At 42.0% G+C, this 23,426-nt stretch overlaps 1 protein-coding gene across 1 annotated transcript in view; it reads left to right on the top strand.

Moving 5' to 3' along the window:
• The window catches only part of KCNMA1 (potassium calcium-activated channel subfamily M alpha 1), a 507,394-nt gene that overhangs the window by 193,289 nt on the left and 290,679 nt on the right, over positions 1 to 23,426 (top strand). Inside the window, exons 4-5 of the mRNA XM_049645990.1 lie at positions 14,932 to 15,025; positions 15,885 to 15,996. Coding sequence (XP_049501947.1) covers positions 14,932 to 15,025; positions 15,885 to 15,996 — 206 coding nt within the window. The remainder of the gene's footprint in view (positions 1 to 14,931; positions 15,026 to 15,884; positions 15,997 to 23,426) is intronic.

Raw genomic sequence — 23,426 nt, 5'->3', positions numbered from 1 at the left:
GATAAAGACTAGACATGCTACCAAGGCACACAGATGCCTCACAATCTCCATCCAGCCCCATTTCTTGCCGATCCTACAGTCTACTGAGGCTCCAGTCATACGGAGCCCCCCCCCTCCATTCCCAGAATGCACTGTGTGCTCCTGTGCCTCCAAGTTTCTGTCCATGCTTGTCCCTCTGCTTCAGTACTTTATCCTGCCTCTGTCCCTGACGGATTTTACTCATCACTCATAACCTATCTCAAAAGTTAGGCGGACGCCACCTTCTCCAGAGCCCTTTGTTTCTTATGTGTATTGCAGTACTAATGACCATAATAGCTAAGATGACACAGCATTTTCCATGTGCCAGTCACTAACAAAACAGTTAACATTTACTAACTCATTTATTCCTCTCAACAACCTGAGGAGGTGGGTATTCTTTGCATTTTATACATGAGGAGACTGAGGTACAGAAAGATTAAGTAACATGCCTAAGGTCCTATAGCAGAATTTTGAAGCAAGACACTGTTGCATATATGCTTCCAGAAATTAAAATATGGGTAGACTCCTCTACTAAATGGAAAATGACTCAAGAAGAGGAACCATGTTTGATTGGATTTTATGTCTCCCCAAACTAGATAGTGCCTGTCTTAAAAGAACCTTGGAGAAATTTGTTGAACGAATGTACAGAGTATTATATTTTCATTGCAAACTATAATCTTTTTGAAAACATGTCATTTAAATTAAGCCTTTAGGTTTTTAATCCATGAGAAAGGAATGAGTTGCGACCAAGTGGAAACAGCTGCATTTTGAGGTGTGGAAGCTGGTGTGGGAAGCAGCCCTGGGTTTCTTTTCTACCTGCATCCTGTAGTGTTGGTGGATGGTCAGCTCTCAGGGAGCACGTGAGGCTGAGATAGCATCCTGCCCCTTCCTGTGGAGTGTGTCCCCCATCAGGGCTGTGATCACACCCACAGGGTAGGAGAAGGCTGAGCTCCAGGAGTGCATTTCAAGAGGTGCCTACTTTTCTCCAATCAGAACCAGGAAGGAGAAATTGGAGGAAGTTAGACGTAGACCACACCATCCTTTAGACCATACCATCCTTTGCGTTGCGTTCATTGTGTCAGAGATCACAAGAGGCAAAGGGGGAGGAGAAAAGAAAGCAGATGTTAAGCAGGCAGTTCTCAGACATCCTGTGTGGATTTGACATCAGAGGGGTGCTTGATGGGATCCTACTGAATCAGTACTATTTTTATTCCTTTAGGAAGAACTTTAATTTTTTTTTTCTGATCACTTGATTTTGATTAAAACACCTTTGGGGAGTCTCACCTGTAACTAAGGTTTTATGAAATGGTCAAGGTATATGTTGATGAACTCACTTCTAACCTGCCATGCATGCTGAGATGAAGAAAACATGGCTTCCCTTGGGAGTGGGTTTGAAAAAGGGTCATAAGTGGCTTCCTGGGGCTATAGTTGCATAGAGTTACCTACTTTGTGCTGCCCCAAGCTTTCATGACTATTGGGTTGCTTCACTGCCATGTTATACCTCGGGACTCACCATGAGTTCTGTAACCCACAGGTTAAGGATGTTGGCACTTAACTGTCTTTTATTTATCTGACCAGCTCAGCTCTGCTTGTATAATGAATTGTAACCACAGGAAATCATGGTGTGTATCTTTATGTAACTGATGCCTTGCTTTTCCTGAATTTTCAAAACATCTTAAAAATTATGGTTGATGTTAAAGACTCTAATGAGGTTATTTTTTGAAGCAACATACATTATAATAAGACATGCATTCGAAAGGATGGCCTGGGAAACCATCTCATCAGAGTGACTGTCAGAGGTTCTGTCCTCACCTTCCCTCCTCTGTCTCTCCCCTCCCCGTCCCCAACGCTGCCTCTTCTCATGTGTAATGCCAGTGCTCTGTACAGTGTTCTGTTTAGAGTGGTTTGAACATTTTTCTGCCCGTGTCTTTCATTGCTGAAGTAACTCACCTCTCTCATATCGACTCTTACCCAGGAGCCGCACTGCAGACTCTTTGATGTAGGTCTTTTCTGCATGGCAGCTAAGGCCAAGCTGTGGTTTTCATTGCATGATGCAACTTCACCCTTTCGGTTGTCGCCTCCAGGTTAACCAGATCCTTTTCCCGCACTGTGCATGCATGCCGCGAGCTTTCCCCCAAGGCCCGGACCTGAATGTAGTGAGCACTGGGCGCATGCATGGAATTGAAGCGGCGAGCATTCCAATACACTGAAGCACTGGGATGTAGGGTTCCCTTTGGATACCTTTGTGGGTCTCCAGTTTGCTGTGATACCAGGAAGGCCATTCTATCCCTTAAAATCTCAAGACTAAAACGTTGTGAAAGAGAAATTAATCTATTTAGATGTATGCTAAGCAAAGGCTAACAACAAGGAATTTAGAAACAAGGGTCAGTTTTCCAAATAACCACTTACCTGATGATCAGTCCTCCAAATTCCCAGATCTGCATGGATGTGCTCCAAATGACCAGTTATTACATTACCTTATCACATCTTTCTGAACACTGTGACCTAGTTTGGTTTTGTTTAGAGCTAATAAGATTAATAAATGTCTGACTGTATATACTTAAAAAAAAAACAAAACTTCTTAGGCTAAATGGCCTGGGAAATACAGTCATTGGCCTTTGTCTTAGTTTATTGTGTAAACAGGAGTACCACTAATTCAACTTTAAAAGAGTAAAATGGTAGTACTATGAAGGAATACCATATTTATCGAAACATGTTGGCATTGCATTCAGTATTACTGATTAGTAACTGTGATCGTTTTTCACTCATTGAAATATATTTTTGCCTTAGGGTGTCTAACGACTCCTTTTAAAACTGCTTTTCTTTTTTTAACATGTCTTTTTTTCTCCTTTTTTCATGCTTTTATTTTCAGAATAAACTTTTACAAAAAAAATAATTGTTAGGGTCTTTTTTTGAACTGGATTTTTTTGTTATTTCACATAAACAGTAGATGCTTTACATTTTAGACATACCTTGGCTGTAAATAGAGAATGATGACAGGTTGGTGTTACCAAACTCTGATAATCCTAGGGCAGGAATAAGAGTTCCTAGAGTTCCAAGAATTCTTGGTAGAATCAGCTTTCCAGTAGATTGAAACTCCACATTAAGCAGTCATAATGACACAAAACTGAAAGCTTCATATCCTGTGTTTTATTTTTTGTCATGAATCCTGATTTCCTCATATCTGGGGAATTTAGTAGATTGAAGTTCTTTCCATACTTCTTTTCCCCCATTCTGTTAAATATATCCTATTCACCCTGTAGAAATAGACTCTGCTTAGAATTTTATAGCATGTTCTTTTGGTAACCAGTAAAAAGGCTCTTTACATGGAAGTGTTTCCTCTTTTGAAAGGACCTTAGATGGAATTTTAGTGTAGACCAGTGCAGAGCAGGTGATCCTGACCAGCATGTTGACATGCTCTCACTTTACCAGAGTTTGTCTTCATCTGGGGGTTTGGCAAGGGAAACGACTGATTTTCCTCTTTGGGGTTCTTCAGTAAAGGAACCCACTTCTCTTTCTCATAAAAACACAGCGCTAACGCATACAATGAAAGGATTTCTGAAACCCAACATAGAGGGGGGATAAATGGATCCATTCATGAAGACAAAAGAGAGAACCATAAGAAATAAGCTTCCTAGGGGCATCCCCCTTTTACAGTGAGGGGGAAAATGGCTCTAGAGAAAATCAAAGACATGGCCACAGAATTAAAAAGGGGGACATGCGGAAGGTAGCAAGGAAAGAGAAGCTTGTACTCCAGTGAGCATACAACTCACGTCATTACTTTCTGAATATGGATCCAGAAGTCAGGTAGACACCATTAATATTGGTGGAAGGAGCTATTGTTTCTGAGGTATGAGCAGGACAATTTTGATAATAAATGATTTGCCCTGCTAACCAGAAGCAAATGGGAAAGGAAGAGTGAAGGAAAATAAATGTTCCTCGAGGTAAGAAGTTATTTTCATGAAGTAAAGAGGAAATTGAGAGTGTATACTTGAATATATGATGGCACAACCATAGGATTTAACAAGCCATTACCGTTTTCCCTGTTAATGATGACAATTTGTCTCTAAAGGTAACTTGTCACATCTGATTTTCCATGGTGATGTTGGTCCTCACTGCCCAGGTCACTTTATGGCATTCCTAAGGAGTGATTCCTGCTTTGGACTCAGCAGACTCATGACTTCTAATCAGCAACATCTCAGACTCTCCGTTTTGGCTGTGAGGCTGCTGGGCTCTCAACAAAACTCCTAAATAGGAATACTTACAAAACTTCCACGACTCAGCTGTCAGCCAAAGACAGAGCTAAGACACAGCTATTTTATTTTCTTGTGTAATATAAAGGTGCAGTTGTTTTCTACGCCAGATGTCAGAAGGACTTGTACCAGGTCTCTCTCTGTCTTCTTAAAAAAAATTTCTCAACAAAAAAAAACCACCTCAGGATGTCAGAAACAAAACTATCATAATTATCCTTTAGCATCACATATAAATTCACGTGTAGCTTTTAACAAATGCCGGTGTCTCGGCGTGAGTATGTATGTTATGTGACAGTGTTTTCTATTCCTCAAAGTGAAGCAAAGCAGACAAATGCAACAACTGTTTCTTTACCTACTGAATTTTTCCCTCATGCTCTTGAGCCTCCCCGTGTTGGTACCAGGCAGGTTTTCAGCACTGGCAGTCTTTGTCATTGTAGCCCTTTGGATGAGACCATCGAGGAGATATATGCCATTGTGCTTGGATCGGATGTGGCTGGCAGATAGCAGGATTGAAACTGTAGCAGATCTAAGTCTCTTAGGCTGCTGGCAGGAAATCGGAGTTCCGTGAAGAGAACAGGGAAAGGATCTGTCTCATGCATCCTCATTACTCTCACTTGATTAGGCTGCCAGTCTGCGACCCAGAGCAGACTGGGCCTGGCTGAGTAGATTTGGTAGTTTTGGCTTTCCCACTCGAAATCCTTGCAGGTAGACCAATAGCAAGGAGGCATTGCCAAGGTCAGGCTGCTTTGGTGTGTCAGGATTATGTGAAAGCCAGGGAAGCGGACAGAGATGGGAGCATAGGGAGATAGCTCCTTAGCATCTTAGTATCCTTAGCATACTAAGTAGGAGACTAGTAGGATGATCAGGGAATGCCCAGAAGAATCCAAGACAAATAGCAGGAGAAGGCCCAAACAGGAGAATTTTAAAGTCTGCACCCAGTAACAGTTCAAAGAGGTCCCATGGTAATTTGAAAGACTGTTAAACTATGGAAAACCCAACCCACCCACTCAACCTTTGGAGCCCCTCCCATTCTCTATGCAATTATGAGACCTTCATAGTTTATTTGGGAAGCCTTGAGGCCAAAGCACCTAGAAACTGTGCCCCCAGGCTGCTTCCTTATGGTTGCTCTCTCCTCCAGAAATGGTGACACCAGGCAGTTGCCCCCCAGTGTCTAGGAGCTGACTAGTGATTATTACTGCCAGGAGATGATTGTCTATGGGCCTCTCAGCACATGTGTGGTGTGGCAACACTTAATATCCAGGAGTGTTAGGATGAATCCTCATTTCTGGCTTCTTCAGGTCTAAGTTTTTGTAGGCATGAGAGTAGTTTGGCTCCAGGGGTCAGAGCTACTGTGTCCCCCACACCCCTGCCCCGCCCCTCCATGCCAGGCATTGTGTCTGGATTCCCTGCTCTCCTTTCAGACCTGGAACTTATTCTCGCTTCCCTCTTCTCCCCATTTCCACTCACCTCACCCAGGCCATCCTGTTTTGTGGATGGTCTCAGAGTGCGGTTGGGGTTGGGTAGAGAGAATACACTTGTGCTGGAAGGCTGTGGGTGTGTGTGCACATGTGTATGTGCACGTGTACCCTCCCACATGTACCACTCGATGACTGTACATGCTCATTGACCCTGCCCTTGAAGAACTCTCAGTCTGTTTTATAGTATTTGTGTGTGTGTGTGTGTGTGTGTGTATTTGAATTATCTACTTCATCCTATCCCTCTACTAGATAAATAGGAGTTTACTCAATGAGAGATGGCTGTAGTCAGTGGAGGTAGAGGAATAAGAGTAAGAATTAATCTGTCATGAGTCCTCAGACAGTTCAGTGAAAACCAAAGCAGCACTCATTTGGCGAGACTCTGTTTCACGTAGTAGCTTAACTCTGATTTATTACATAAAAGTTGCTGGCAAATATGAACACTAATTCCACTCTGGTAACAACAGTGATTGAAATAATTGTAGTCTGTGGACAAATTGGAGAAAACAAGCATTAGTGGGTAGGTTGTCTTGGACCTCATTCCAAGAGTCCAACAGTGATCTTACGGATGTAGAGTTGGAAGAGATATTTAGAAGACATATGACTGGTTCGTCCCCCTGCCTCTCCTCCAGATCCATACTAAGCCAACTAGGCAAATGAAACTCTCTCTTCTGCTAAAGACCCAGGAAAAGAATACACAGCCTCCTGTGGCCACTCATTAAAGTGACTCATGGCTCTCTCTGTCAGGAAATCTTGGTTAATTATTTAGTATTTATGAGACTGTGTGGCTGCCTTCATGGAAATATAATTTCCCTGGTGTTTCTTCTTTAATATTACCCAAATGCAATGCTCTAATATATAGAATCGCACCAGATGTTAGCTCACTGCACAACCTATTGGGCATTTGAATTATATTGCAACACCCGATAAAGAGGCAATAAAGCCGGTACAAATAGAAAATTAAGTGTGAAATAATCGATTCTATCAGGTTTTTGTTCATTTGGATGATTGCCCTTTTTTTGGCATTTTTCTACAAACAGTAATTATTATCACTGCTGTTATTACCTTAGTTTTAAAAATAACTATCACCTTTTCAGTGCTTGGTCTTTGCTCATCTGACTTTATGCTCGCAACAGCCTGTGAAGTCTGTATCCTTATCTCCAGTTTACAGATGAGAAAACCAAGGCATGGAGGTGAAATTATTTGTCCATGACTGTGTAGCTAATAAGTGATAGAGCTGGGATTTTAACTTTTTCATCAAATTCCAAAAACTACCTCACTGCTATTTGTGCTTGAGGTCAACTTGTAATGCCCACATTTTGCTTTTGACTTACTTATTTGGGTACATAAGTGGATAAACAGATATGGAATGAAGATGAGGAGACCCTAAGTTTGGATAGCATATTGAAATCTCGTGAGAAAATTCAGAAGAACTCCATAAAAAAGTGACAAAGATTTCACCACGTGAGTTTTATGAAAACAAATTATCTGTGTGTTTCATTGAGAAATCCAGTGTGTAAGGAACTGATGTATTTTGTTCTCTTCATCAGCCATCTATGTCATATTTTTGTCTCTTGAGAATGCTTAATTATTAGGACCAATTATTCAGGTAGATACCCTGAGCCATACAACTGCTCTGAAGTCTATGGCTATCATTGTTCCAGGATTCTCCATAACAGTCAAAGCTCAAGGAGACAGAGCACATAGGATTCCAGAGTAGTAAGGGTTTATATATCGCCTCTCCATTTTTTCCAGTTCATTTCAGCATGACCCTAATGAGGCATGTGTTTGTGACTATTGGATCGCATCTCATCAGTTGAGCAGAGGCATAATTGGAACCCTGATGCTGTCAGAAAGATTAATAGGCCTGTTGATACAAACACGTAACTGAAGATTTCCCAACAAGGCCATTTAACCAACTGGCTTGGGATCAAGTAACAAAAAGTGTTTGCTATTTGCATTAGAACCATTGCAAGGTCTAAAACAAGTGTCTGAAGATTTAGAAAAGGCTCTTTTTGATGCCATTGTCGTTAGTATTGATTAATGACTGAACACAAACTGCCCCCATCAACAATAATGTCTTAGAAGATAGCTACTCAGATGTTCTGGGATAAAGTAAAAATGATGGTCAACAGAAGAAGTTGGGTTCTGTTTGATAAAAGTAATAAAGCCTACACAAGTTATTGAATATATGCTCCACTCAGTGTAAACACTAAAAGCACCAACATTGGAAAGATAAGCTCTTAAGTACATACCTCTGACAAGGTAATTATAATGGGAGCACTAATGATAGCTAAAGGATAGAAAGCTTGCAGCTTGGATCCATTCAAGACCTGGGGTGCTGTGCAGGTTAGAAGACAATGTTCTATGTGAAGAATATTATTTTCTCAATGATTAATTACTGTCATGTCATTTTGCACTAAATCCACTATTATCATTAACTTGCAACGTATTTTTCTGAGACCTAAAATTATATGAATAATAATATTGATTTCTAATTTGGAGTATATTGCAAAGACTTGCATTCCCTTTTAAAATTTTTTGGTCTCATATTCTGATTAGCTAGGTGCTTTTATTCCTATTTTGGGGGCACCTGGGTGGCTTAGTCAGTTAAGGGTCCGACTTCAGCTCAGGTCATGATCTTGCGGTCTGTGAGTTCAAGTCCTATGTCGGGCTCTGTGCTGACAGCTCAGAACCTGGAGCCTGCTTCAGATTCTGTGTCTCCCTCTCATTCTGCCCCTCTCCTGCTCGCACTCTGTCTCTCTATCTCTCTCAAAAATAAATAAACATTAAAAAAATTTATTCCTATTTTGTTGGCAGGAAAACTGAGGTACTTTGCTTATCCAGTATATCCAGACATTGCTAGGAAAACCTCAAATCACTTAGATTGCCTACCTCTTGATTGCAAATAGACTCCATAGTATCTGCGACTGTATGAACTTATATTTTTTCTTTATTTCAATGGAATGAAATGAGATGCAAAATTTACAGTCTGGTCCATAATTAGAAGTGTTCAAAGTATCTAAACATTATTCCATTAGTATGTCAATTCTTGTTCTTCTAGAATAATAGAGGGTGAGAAAAAATTGGGTTATCTTGAAGGTCATCCATCTTTAAGCAGATGGATACCTAGGAGTTATTTCTCAAGAAGCAGTGGGACTTATCCTCAGCAGATGGGGTCAGGCTTCCTGATGCCACTAGCCCCCTCAGGGGCCCAGGAAGCACTTCTGGGGATTAGTAATGTCCCATATGACCATCTTTACAGAACAGGGTTAGATACAGGTTGGACAGATCAACTTCCTTTGAATTTTCCCAAACCATTTGACAAACACATTATATTTTCTAGGGCAGTTTTACCTCCTCTGTAAATCAGTCAGCCCTCCTCGTTTTTACATAAGCTCCATGCCAGGGTCTGTGGATATCAGAGGCTACCTCTTATGTTTCTTTTACCTCTCCAAGGATGTTGCAGTTCTTCTGGAACAGTAAGTGGCATGGCAGAAGGGATATTGGGTCTCTGTCCCAACTCTTCCACTTACCTACGTGATCTTGGGTAGGTTTCTGAGACTCTATTTCTCAGAAGCCTGCAAAATGGGGTTTATAACAAAATATCTACTTTATTTTGCCAAGTTGTAAGAACCAAATACAATAGTATGTGCAAACTTTATACAATTGACAGATATGATTATATTGGATTGGATGAGAATCAACATTACGAGATGGTTTAGAATCCTCACTCCTAATGCTATAGGAATTGACACATGGGAGACGTCAGCCAGGGCATGAGTAATTCACTGAGCTGCACCTTTCTGTTGGTTTTGAAGGCTGCAAAATGTTTGAACACAAAGAGGGAGGAACAATTTGAAGAGGCCATGACAAAAGCATAGATTTAGAATTAGGAATGTGTGGGTCACACTCATGAAATAAGGAAGGCACCAGCTCCTGGTGGCAAAGGGCTTGGCCTGGAGCATGTGGTAAAAAATGGGACATGTAGTGAGGTTGCGTTTTAGAGGTCCTTCACAGCCACGGTTAGAGCTGATGCGAGAGGCAGGAGGCAGCCATGATGGTAGATGAATGACATCTTTTAATTAAATTAATCTGGCAACATTGCAGAGGTGAGACTAGGAGAAGAGCCTGGAATCATTAAGCTTACTGTATTGATTCATGTCTTCGGTGCTGTGGGCACTCCGGTGGTCCATAATCCTGGTGGGAATTGAGAAGGCTCCATCCAATTTAAAAAGGGACTAGCCACAAAAGCAAGGAGAGTTTAAGTGTTGGAAATTATTTCACAAAGTGCTATTTTGTTCTTCAGTTAGTCCCTTCCCTCTCATGTGATTATTTATTAAATCACCTCAGATATTTGCTGCTGTTGTTGTTGTCCCTAAACTGCTTAACATTTTGTTATCTCTTATAAATGATGGTCTCCATAACCTCTCCCCATATATACCTTATCATTTTTCCTTTTAATCTTAAACAAAAATGTGCTCCTCAGGCACTCTGTTAATTAGAATGTCGTTGGTAAAGCTCGCATGGTGGCATTGTAATTACTTCTCTGTATTGTCTTAATTTTTGTTCCCATCTGAAACTGAAAATATCTGTTCAACCTCTTGATCTCAGCAATTAGTTAAGTGGTATGCAGCTGGTTATCCGGGGGTGGGCTCAGATGTTTAATCACCTCTGTTCAGGTCTGAATGGGAATCTTCTCGAGCAGCGACACCTGTAATTAGTGTGTAGTTGCAAGAAAGTTCTTCTGGAACAGTGGCTCTCAACATGTGGTCGCCAGAAAAGCAGCAGTGTCTGGGAAACCGTTAGAAATGCAAATTCCCAGGGGCCCATCCTAGCCCTACTAAATCAGAAACTCTGGAAGGGGCCTGCCAATGCTTTAATAAGCCTTCTAGGTGCCTGCTAAAGTTTGAGAACCACTGTCCTGGAGAAATACCTTCACAAGGTTAGGAAAACAGACTTCAGAAAACACCAGGGGAGTTGAGAGGCTGAGAAGAGAGGGCAATCACTACCCTCTTGGAGATGATGCAGATTTCCAGAGGAATAAGCATTGGAAGTGAGATTTTTTTTTGTCCTGAGTCCCTGCTCCTGGAAAGAAAACCTGGCTAGCTATTGTTTGCCCTATGCTTTGGAAAGACAAGTGTTTTTCTTTGTTTCTTTGTTTTGTTTTGTTTTGTTTTGGAGAGAGAGGAGAGGAGAGGGGCAGAGGGAGAGAGAGAGAAAGAAAGAGAGAGAGAATCCCAAAGCGGCTCCACATTCAGCACAGACCCTGATGTGGGGCTCGATCTCACAACTGTGAGATCATGACCTGAGCTGAAACCAAGAGTAAGACACTTAACCAACTGAGCCACTGAGGCTCAGAAAACTTTGTCTTTGGAAAGACATGTACGTAAGTCAGTTTTTAGGAAGGACTATTGGATCTTCTGGCTCAAGGGTCTTCATTGGATATTTTAATGTTAAATAGATGAAGAAAGAGATCTATTTGCCACATTGAGTCTCAGTTTCCTCTACAGACACCTAAATACTGAAGATATCCTTATTTGATGGTCAAGAGGAAATAAGACCTCTATCCTACACTGAACATTTAAATAAAAGAAGCAGGTCTTTATTGAGATTCTTTTGAAGGTGGCCCAATCACAGAGTCCTGGTCAAAATGCTAAGGTTGCCTAAGGTTTTAGTATCACCTTTGATCCATGGACTGTGGGAGTCTAAAAATGAAGAGTCCATCAGCTTACCAACTACCTTGTATCATCTAATTGGTAAGTCATTAGTTAACCAGGAATAATTTAGGGAAAGTCCATTTTCTACTACCACGATCAGAACCAGTATACTTATTTAAGTTCTTAAAACTCCACTTTGTTTTTTCTATTGGCAACATATATCCACATAAAACATATTCTGATGTGGTCATGCCTCATCAGAATGCCAATCCAAATTTAAGTGTGTAATTCAGAGTTTATTTTGTGTTAAAAACAAAACAATTTGTTTTCTAGCTCTTGAAACTTCTGTGTGTCTAGACGAGGAACTCTCTTATTTTACATAGGAAGGAAGAAGAGTTTGTGTTTCATTTTCTATCCTACAATGAGCATTAATCATTTAGATAAAAATCTCGTTGGGAGGAAAATAAATCCTCATTGATATGGCCAACCCTTTTATTGTTGAATTATGTATTTTCTTTTTATAAGATCAATGAACTTCTCCATGGGTTGTTTCCATTTGGGGAATGAAATGATGGGGCTTTAGAATCTCCACTCTGTGGTCTCTGATTGTTGGAGTTTGTGGACTGCGGGCACTCGGAGGATTTAACTCAGAGGGGATCCTGATAAAGGGTTCTACTGCCACTTGAGAAAACTAGGCAGGACATTTCTCCTTGGGCTCTCATGTAAGCAGGAAAGAGCTAAAAGTGATAGAAAACAGACTTTCTGATCACTCTGGTCCTACAGGGGTCCCAGAGACTGGCCCTCTTTTATCCCAGAGTTTTCTGCTTCTCTTTCATCTTAGCAGAATATGCTCATATCATTGGTGAGTTCCAGCCAGAGAAAAAGCTGCATAATTTGCTCCTTTTCTTACTGCAGCTCAAAGTCTAGGACTCAAGGAACAATGTGAAGCAACGATTAAATCAGGTCTGAATGTTTGAAAGAAGTACAAAAGAAAAGGTTTAATATGGTTTCAACATTGTCTACTGTAAATTAGGGATGCTGTTGAGGTATATTTTTCAACACTGTGTCCTTTAGCATCAAGCCCTCTCATTGTTGTCATTGGGTATGGACAATATAGGAGGGGACAACAGAAATGACAAGGAAGGAAAGGATCAATGGAAAGAAGTTGCTACAGTCTAGTCTGATTCCTTATAGTTCTGCTTCTGTTTATACTGAGCCAAAATATCCTCAATGGCATTGAGCTAACATCTTTCCCCCCACTCCCATTCTCTTCCACAGCCTAGCAAATGTTTTCCCTATTAGATACACTTTAAGGTTACTACCAAATTAACCACAAAGGCCATGGCATTAACAGGAGCTAGAAAATTCCCAGGAGCCCCAAATAAGCCACGAAAAACTATTGTGTAGGCAATTGTAAGGTTATTGTTTGGCCTTGGTGAAGTGATAGTGGGTTTTCCATGATAGACTTGGGAGCAAAGAGTTTCTCTCTGTCCCTTTGACTATGACTATTAATCTTGATGAATATGAATTTCCACAGCTAAGTCACTACTGGTACAAGTAAAAGCTGAAGTGCAGTATTTACGAATGGAGCTGCCCACCCTCATTCTCTTGCTCACTCTCTTACACACACACACACACACACACACACACACACACACACCTCATTCATTCTTCAGTAGCATATCATACCAGTGGCTTATGTAGCACAGAGATGCATTGTCTCTTTATCCCTTGCAATCTACAGTGGATTTCTGGTCAACCTAGTTCATGTACTTCTTTTCACTACAACTAGAGTAGCTAAGAACTCTGACACCTTTGAACCTTATGGGTCTTGTTTTTGAAATGAAACAAAACACCGTCATGGCTTGGGAATTGCAGAAATGTCACTTACTAACTCTAGGCCTGGATTTTTTTTTTTTCATTTAAATTAATACCTGTGTAAGGGAGGAGGCAAATAGCAATGGTTTGGCTTTTTGTGCTCTGCCTCCTTTCAGCATTGGACTAAGCAAACTCCATGCTGTCTCCCCTCCCACTTCCCCACCTTAGTGAAAACCTAGGAGTTGTCATTTCCTTCGTAAAAGAACTGTTTTTCAGTGTTTGCTCTTTGTTCAGTCTGCGTAGTTGGTAAATGCAAGTGTAGATAACTCTTAATGCTTGTCTGGAGGTTTTTCTGCCTATTTGTGATTTGGGAGATGACCAAGGGCATGTTTGACTTGTAATAGAGATGAAGAATGGATAAATCCAGTGCATGTAATATGATTGGAGAGTCCCATAGACTGACCCACTGTGCATTCCCATAATGCCTGTTGAACAACCAAGCATTGCCCTTGCAGAAGTACAACTATACTAACTGGTATTGCCTACAGTGATTTCCAAAATGGTGGTACTCAGAAATCCAACATCCTGCACTTCTCAAGGGGGCCCTCTCCTGGCCCGGAGGTCCATGTTGCTTCCCATCCAGGGAAGGTATTTTGCTTCTCCCCATCCTTCCTCCCCTTTCCCTCCCCTCACTTTCTTTATATTCTTGGCCTGAGTGTTACCTTTTGCTTACTGGTAAGAGTATACTATGAATTTTCATTTACAGCTTTGAGATACTTATGAGGCTTTCCTGCTTCCCACTCAGCCCCAAACTTGGGACTTTTCACACACTGATCCTCTGATCAGTTTGATGCGGGAAAGCACATGGAAGCCATGTACCAGTTTGTATAGTAGTACCGTTTTAAACTGTGTACTCTTGAACAAAGTAGAGTGTGCTGGGGGTTCGCATTGGCTGCTTGACACACACAAAGCCAATTAACTTGCATGCCAAAAAAAAAAAAAAAAAAAGAAAAGAAAAGAAAAGAAAAGAAATTAACCCTTAGAGTACTGCTTCAACATTTTGGTTTAAGGGTCTTGAACTTTACCGGTTAGGCAATGCTTCTTTCTCCAGATCCGAGTGCTGCACTTAAAGTCCATACTTAGTCTAGCCAGAACATCAACCAGGATCCTCTCTTCCACAGCTTTCCTGAGATGCTCCTGGGTCCTTTATTATTAATCAACTGATGGCATTAAAGAGGTCTAAAACATAGCCACTGTGTTTCACTGAAAATGGGCTCCACTTCCAGTGTGCTTGAGGGTGTGAGGGACTATTTTTAGCTTTGGTACGTGTCCTCTTAAAGAAAGAAGTCAGTTCTTTAAGGGTTAATATGAAATTAAGGAATTTGATGGTCTCTCTTGCTTGTCCTTCCTCCAAGGTGTCTGCATGATCCTTTTTAGATTCTTAGCTCACCTGTTGAATGATGGTAAAAAGTAATATATATATATATATATAATTGCAAAAACAAAAGAACAAAAGACTGAATGGTTGAATGAAAAGACCCCTTGGCAATGCTTGCTTGATTATCACAGAGGGTAGAAAGACCAAATGTTTTAGTTAACGAATATTCATTTTGTCCTCTACCCCGAGCACCACTGCTACACAGTATTGTGGAAGACTTGATGATGCTTTTCATTTACCTTTTGCTTTTTCTTCTTCCTGTCTAATAGCCCAATAGAATCCTGCCAGAATTTCTACAAAGATTTCACATTACAGATCGACATGGCTTTCAACGTGTTCTTCCTTCTCTACTTTGGCTTGAGGGTAAGTCTGATCCGTGCCACCCGGTATCATAATGGGGCATCTTGGACCCAGGGACCATCCTTCACCAGCATCTGTTCTCGCAGAGATGAAGCCCAGTGTTTCCAGGGGAGACAACAGACCTGCACTGTGATTTTCAGTCTCTGACAGAGACCTTTCCTCAACTCAGCATTTTCTGAAGTACATGTTAAAATCTTGTTCCAAGGAGGAGAAACAGGGATTGAAATAACTATTTTGCCTTTGCTGGCCTACTGTTTCTCATCTCTCTAAATACGAATGCATTGTTGCCTTAAATAGGAACAAAAAAAACTTCTCTTAAAATTATGTTTATCAGGGTTCGCTTAACTGAATCCTAAGAGAACAGGTGTGAGGACTGAATCAAGGGGGTAGATTGGCCGAATTTGGGACTTGGGCATTTATACTGGAGCCTGTTTACGGCGATGGCGGGGGGCAGGGGTGGCTGCATAGAGTGTGTATCACAGAGATTGTGTGTGCATGTGTGTGCACACGTGCATGCGTGAGTGGATGCATACGTATATGCCTTATTTACAGTTATATTTACATTGGGGTCTAACGAAGATGAGACCACTCAAACTTTCCGATGACACTATTGAAAACCATAGGAAAATAGATTGCCGGGTATTTCTCCAAGGTTAACATAGTCTACAGTCACTCTCCAGAAAAGGCTGTATATCCAAATTCTAAGACAGAAACAGCCTGTGATTGGTATAGATATGAGAAGGACATAACATCTCCCTCCAGGCCCCCATGAAAAACCAAAACATAGCCTTTGGCAAAAGAACATAGTTAGAATGCCAGCATCATGCTTCTCATTTTTTTGTCTCCTTTTCTCTTTCCCCAGTTTATTGCAGCCAACGATAAGCTGTGGTTCTGGCTGGAAGTGAACTCTGTGGTAGATTTCTTCACGGTTCCCCCAGTGTTTGTGTCTGTGTACTTAAACAGAAGTTGGCTTGGTAAGTCAGTCTCTCCTCCTTTCTTCTTACTGGTTCCCGAACTGTGGTGGATCAGAGGCCTGGTCTGTCCCCACGGAAAGAAAGTTTTGTGTGAATGTGCACAACTCTTGGAGTTTGGGGGGTTAGTGAGGACAGTTCTCTTCAGAGCACTAGCCCAGGAGGATTCGCGCAGTGAGTGCTTCAGGTAAGGCAGTTTTCTCATTGTGGAAGCCTAGGCGTCACACTGTCACAGCCAGGACCTCTGCCTCGTGCTTCTGTCATTTTCATTCAGCCTGCCGTTAGAACTGGACACAGAAGAGCCTGGTACGAGGCCAAGTTTCCGAGTAACTGATTCAGGTGCCCCAGAAGGCCTGCCTGCCGAAGTTAGCTTCTGTCTGCTTCTCGGTTTTATGACGAGTGGTTCCTGCCTGGTTTATCTAGAGCTAAGAGTTCCTCTGTGGGACAGCGTACAGGAAGGCATCTCGAGCCACTGTCTCCTTGAAGGAGGTGGAGCTCCCCTCCCGTGCTAAAGGAGAGGCTTTTGCTGGTGCTGTGTTCACATCTTACTTCCCGTATCTGCTCAACATGTCACTTCCTGTCTGTCCCTGGCAGGTGACTTCCTGCATTACGAGCAAGACAGTTTGGCAGGAGAAGTAGTTAGCTCGAGGATGGTCATGGCAGCCAGAGGCATAGAGAGACAGCTTTGAGCTTCTCTTTGTTGCACTGAATAATTCTCTCAGAATGTTCCTGCTGCCGTAGGTCTACCGGGGGAAAGGGAGGATGAAACAGGGTTCACAGGACTATTTGTGCGTCCAATCTGTATTTTTAGAAATTTTTGGTGTTACCTCAATTTTTTTTCAAAGTAATAGAAATAAAACCTTGGATTGCAAGTAACCTGTTCTGCGAGTGTTCCGCAAGACAAGCAAACATTTCTAAGAAATTTTAACTTGATAAACGAGCTATGCCTTGCAATATGAGTCGTATGTGAGGCTGAATGTCACACTGAATGACACTGAATGTCACAACTGAACCAACGGTTCTTGAAATTTGCTTTGATATACAAATGCTTTGGATTACAAGTGTGTTTCTGGAATGAATTATGCTCGCAAACCAAGGTTTTATGTATATTACATTCAGTATAAACATTTAAAAATGTATAAAGGAAATATCAATCATGTCTTCCCCGTTCTCACTGCCTTCTCCCTGGGATGCTCAGTGTTCATAGACTTCCATATCTTTCCTTCATGCCCCGTTGCTACAAACATGGATGTGTACATATATATGTTGTAGAGGAGGTGGTCTTTGTACAAATACGTGTGTCCATGACATTGCACTGGAATTTGGTTTTCTCACTAACAAATAAATGATGGACATCCCTTCAGCTCTGTAATAATTCATTTTATTAGAGTTACACAGAATTCTACAAATTGTTGTATTGCAGTTCATTTGGACACAGCCCTAATGATGGACCACCTGATTATTTTCTTTTTGCACTGTAAACAATGTTTTAATACACACCCTCATCCACACATCTGTGCAATTTTATTTCTCTAGATGGTTCTAGGTTCCTGGAAGAGTAATTGCTGAATCAAAGCATGCATATATTTTAGTTTGTACAGAAATTGATGGTTCACTTTTCAGAAATGTTGTGTCAAGATATGCTTCCACTAGCAGTATGTTTTTGATGTCCTTGCTAGCACTGTGAATTTATTACATGCCTCATATCAAGTATTTAAAAAAAGAAGCACCCTTTGTATATGATGTATGCAATAATCACATACACACATATCTGTGTGTATCTACGTGTGTATATCCCATAAGGATTCTATTTTGGACGGATTTTCACATTAGAATTGTATTCATTCACTCAATGGAAAAGTCATCATCCTTGATTTGAGACCTGCTTGCTTAGATTGGGTTTTCTAGCCAGCATGATGAAACCATCAGAGCCACTCACAAATCTGAGAAGTAACCTGAATATGCTCTGGTACTGAGGGTCCCAGCTACCTCAGCTTGACTGTTAACTGGCTTTGTGACCTGGGGAGCTCACTTTTCTTTCACTCAGCCTGTTGTTTATAATCTGTAAAATAAAGGTTAGGTTAGATGATTTCTCAGGTACTTTGAGCTCAGAATGTCTCTAGGATTCTTGCATTGTTCATGGGAAATTTGGCATCTAGGTTGTTGGGAAGGACTGGGAAATTGGTGAAATCAAACCATCAACATTCCTGAGTCAAAATTACATATGGGTTGCTAACCATGGTTCATCCTAGTCCATCCTGTTGCAAAGAGTATACACACGCATGTGTGCACACACATACACGCATGTACCCATGTACCCGTGAGCGTGCACAGACCCTGAAAAACTCCAGACAGACAGAGAAAGAAGGAAGGGGAAGAGGAAAGAAGAGAGGAAGGGAGAGAGAAGGAGGGAGAGAGGGAGGGAGGGAGGAGGGAAAGGAATCTGCCTTCTCTTCCTGCCTTCTCTTCTCTTCTCTTCTCTTCTCTTCTCTTCTCTTAATTACTCTGTACACTGGAACAACCACTTTGCTTCTGGACCCTCAGTTTTCCCTTCTGAAAAATGGGAGGTTTGGACTTAAATTATCATCTAGTCCCCACACTTCATGAGTTGGAATTTTATGTCAAGCTCCATTCTCTCTTGGTCCCTTGTGGTCCTAGGTGATTGAGGATAGTCCTTCATGACTGGTGGAGACACCATCCTGTGCAGCGAGCAGATCTCACCCCAGGGTAAGGGTATAGAGCCAAGTCTCCTTGTGAGACTAAAAGCATCTTTGTGTCAGGAGAACTTGGATGTTTTAAAAATTCATGCCTTCTTGGGAATGATTTAATCCTGATTTTTGGCTTGGTGTTCTCATCTAGTGAAAAATCCACCAGAGTGAACAGGAAAAGGGGAAGAAAAAGAAAAAAGAAGAGAAATGAGATATACTTTTGCATCTGCTGTGGTTTCTCTTCAAAAATTAAACCTTTAAAATGTGCTTCAATCGAACAGTATTTATTAATACCTACTATGTGCCAGGCACTTTTCCAGATGATTTGGAAACAACAGTGAATAAAATAGCATCCTACCCCATAATGTTGCAGTGAGGGAAGAACAGGAAAAAAATGAGCCTAGTAAATAGGCAAATTATACAGTGCGTTAGGAAGCATAAGTGTGTTGCAACTGAAAACAGACCAACAAACTTTTGGGCTATAAAATCATAATAAAAATACCAACAACAAATAACCTTTCCCCCCTTGTAGGAGAAGGCATCCTTAATGAAATGCTTGTGGTTCTCAGCCCCTTGGGTGAGCTCCACCACTGGTCTTCCTGTTATGGAAGAGAATTCAATAGAATAATATTTCAAGGAGGTTTCTGTGTCTGATTTAATACATGGGTTATTACATCGTGAAACAATTATTGTGCTGATGAGCTGCCAAATATAAAATGAACATTCCCATGAGATATGGCTTATACAGTAGAAGGAATAATCCCATTAAACGGGGGGCATTTCAGGAAGTGCTTCCTTCCTCCTGGAAAACGAAAAGGTGCTGCCTTTACTGGTTGAGGTTTGGCATAAGCTGAGGAAAAGTGAAGTCTGTTCTATTTCTCCTGCACACACCTGCTGAGCTCTATAACACAGGGGGCTGCGCTATAGCTGGAGTCATGTGGGTGCAAAACAGAACAAGGGCTATGACCCCCATCCTTACCTTTGCCAGAGCAAAATGCACACCACATTTGACTTCTTATCATAATGTATGGTTGCATATTATATAGTATTGTATTGGTTTACTTTATGTATGTATTATCTTAGTGCATTTGATGGTGTATTGATAATAACAGCTAATTCCAGTTCTACCATGTGCTGGGAACTCTGATCAGCCCCTTACATATATGAACTCACTTAATTCTCAGAAAAGTCCTGTGAGCTGGGAGTTACTTTCCCCATTTTGCAGATAAGGAAACCGATTCAGCGACGATAGCTCTTGTCCCAGGTTGTGTAGCTTTGGAAGAGGGGGAAGGGGTGATTTGCCCAGATTTGATCTGATTTTATGTCTGTATTCATGCTGTTCTTCTGCCTCTGTCCTTAGCCTTGAAAGATTGGGGGTTTTGAGGACTGGGTTGGGGTGACTGAGCTGATTTGGCTAATTTCTGTTGGCACTTCTCCATCTCTCCTTACTGAGAAAGATTCACTTCGGGCAGGCAGGGAGGGGAAGAGCTCTTATTTAAGAACACACGTCCTCATGACTCCTCATCCCCATCCCACTCGTCCTTGCCCACCTTCAGTTTCTAGAGTTGTCACTAGGACCTGGGGAACACATAGAGCTTGTCTGGTGTCTCCCGAGTCCCAAGGTACCTTAGCACCTTGGGGACCAGATCTGTTCCACCTGAGAGAGAGGGAGAGACTAGAGGCTTCCACACATGCTGTCAATAGAGCAGAGTGGGTCAGAGCCAAGCTCTGGGCTACCACCTCAATTCACATCTTGGCTTGGCCAATGGGTCACCTTAAGCAAGGTTGTTTTACCTGTCTTAAACTCAGTTTTCCACCTGTCCAATGAATGGGCAGTACTCACCTCACAGGGTTGCAGAGGGGATTTTGTGAGGCAGTGTAAGTAAAATACCATGTACCTAGGACGGGGTTCACGATGATCCCAGGCTTCTCTTTCTAACCTACCTATCATATTTTAAAGCACCAAGAAAGAAAACAAACCAGAATGGAACCAAAAATAAGGCAGCGGGATGTGAGGACATCCACGTTGGCAGGCGGCAAGTCTCTGCTTATTTTAATTCCTGTTCCCACACACACCAGCTTATTCATTTTTGTTTCTCTCACCAAATCCTTATCCTACCTCACTAAAATAAATGTACCTTGAAATGAGAGATGTATTTTATTTTGAGACTAGAATAACATGCTGAGGAGAGCTCTTCTGTCTGTCTCATTTTGGGGGGAACTGTATCCCCAAGGTAGGTCAACAGACTGTGCCTCCTTTGTGTATTTATTTATGTGGTTTCATTGAGGGTCATTTTGTGTGGTTAAAAGGAGAGAGGAGAGAAAAAATAATGATGCACTCACTGGCCACTCATCTCGCTAGCTTTTATTGAGTGATTACTGTGTATTCAGCACTGAGATGAGGGGACCATGTCTGGCCACCCTGTTTTACTATGTTTTACTATGATCTCCAACATTGCCCCTCTTCTCTGATTAATGAAATCAGGGGATGGTAAGGAGCCCCAGGCCTTGAACCCAGGGTGGAAAAACTGTCAACTATAAACGTACCTGTTCCTCTAACCCATGTTAGACTTCAGCACCTCTGGAAAACACTGCTAGAAAATAGAGAACTCTGATAAAAAATAGAAAAATGAGTTAGTGCCCAGCCACAAGGCAATTAAAATGATTTAAGATATCTGCTTATAAATATATGCCCGGGCAGTACCTTTTTTGTGTCAAAAGGTGATAAAAACAGGATTTAAAAAAAAAAAAAAAAAAAAAGGTCAGATCCTTAAAAACAACAACAAAAGGACAAAACGTAGTTCCTGTTTGAGACTGAGGTTTCAATCTAGTTTTAGAACCAAAATAAACACGCATGCCGCAACAGCAGGTAACACTGCCCGCTGTATAATTAAGTCCCAAATTGTCAGGTACAGGCTGTAAGGGCCGTGGGAGTTCACAGGAGAAAGAGCTTATGTGGGTGGAGGAACGCGAGGAGGCTTTTGCAAGGCACCAGCTCAGCCCGGCTTGCCGTGGTGGGTGAAACTGGGGAGCAGTGGCCCGCTTCGAAGGGGAGAGGAGACCAGCCTACCCTGTGCAGAGGATAGCAGGTGGCCACCAATGATAATGCCGTCCTAGAGAAGAAAGCACCCTTCCCTGCACCAGGCATCAATCAGCCCCACAGCCCCACAGCCCTGCAAGATGGATGTGTTTGTTTCCTCTTGCTGCAGTAACAAGTGAGCACCACAAATGGCGGTGGCTTAACACAAGTTTCTTTCTTTTTTTTTTAATGCTTTATTATTTATTTTTGAGAGAGAGACACAGAGAGAGAGAGCGAACGGGCATGAGTGGGTGAGGGGCAAAGAGAGAGGGAGAATCCGAAGCAGGTTCCAAGCTCTGTCGGCACAGAGCCCAATGCGGGGCTCGAACTCATGAATTGTGAGATCATGACCTGAGCCAAAGTCGGATGCTTAACCGACTGAGCCACCCAGGTGCCCCAACACAAGTTTATTTCTTACAGGTATGTAGATTAGAAGTCAGCTTGGGTCTCTCTGGACTAAGGGACAAGAGTCTTCAGGGCTGTGCTCCCTTCTGGAAGCTCAGAGGAATGTTCTCTTACCTTGCCTTTTCCATCTTTCGCAGACCACCCACACTCCTTGCCTTGGGGCCCCTTCCTCCATCTTCAAAGCCAGCAGCCCTGGGTTGAGTCCTCTTACCACGTCTCACTGATCTTGCCATCTGTCATCACCTTCCTCAGACTGTCTCTCTCCTGTCTCCTGCTCCTACTTCTAAGGACCCTTGTGATTATACTGGGGTCCTACATGGATAATCCAAGATACTTACCCCATATTAAGGTCAGCGGGTTAGTAACCTTAATTTGTCTGCTACTGTGATTACCTTTTGCCATGTAAATTACCATATGCCCAGATTCTGAGGATTACCATGAATGTTTTTTTGGGGGAGGGGTGGGCATTATCCTGCCCATCAAAAGCGGTATTATTATTAATACTCCTATTTTGCTGAAGAGGAAACTGAGGTTCAGAGAAGTTAAGTATCTTGCCCCAAATCATGGAGCCAGGGCTGCACAGTTTTTGGAGTCCAAAAGACCTAGTAGGCATTCTGGGCCCTCCATGCCCTTGCCTTGTCATATGTTTCTACCCTGTTATGGGAGGAGACCTTTGGGGAAATCTTGCTTGGAGCCTGAGAACTTCCCCCCTCTCCTCACTTCCACGTAGTGTTTTTCTTCTTCTTCTTCTTCTTCTTCTTTTCTTGGGACCTGGTGAATTACTAAGCCGATATGCCTACTATTCATTATTCTTAAACATTTGCTCTGGTGGGGGGGGGGGGCTTCCCACGTGGCTGCAGCAATTGAGGGGAACATGTTAGGTCTACATGCCCCCTGCTTAAAAGCTTCCTTTCCTTAGAATTCATGCTTTCTTGCTTTTTCTGGAGCTTACTTTAAAGAATGGAGAGAAACCAGAATTTTAGAATGCCAGATGAGGCGACAAGTTATAATGTGTTCCCAGGGAAAGCAGCGTGTGGAGTCACCTTTCCTCTCGTTATTCTCTCAGGGCACAGCTGCAGTCTTAGGAGGCTTTCCATTGCCCTCTACATCATAGGGTGTCTGGCCCCAGGGCCACTCCCTTGCTTGAAGAATCCCACAACGGGTAAAGTGAGGTGCGGTTAATATCTAGCCTTCTGTTGACTGGCCTCTGCATTTGGTAAAAGTACTCAATGGTGAAAGCC

The sequence above is a fragment of the Panthera uncia genome, chromosome D2 (genome assembly GCF_023721935.1).
Source record: "Panthera uncia isolate 11264 chromosome D2, Puncia_PCG_1.0, whole genome shotgun sequence".
In the NCBI taxonomy this organism is placed as follows: Eukaryota; Metazoa; Chordata; class Mammalia; order Carnivora; family Felidae; genus Panthera; species Panthera uncia.
Note: the sequence above shows the minus strand (reverse complement) of the source record. Positions and strands in the feature narration are given on the sequence as shown.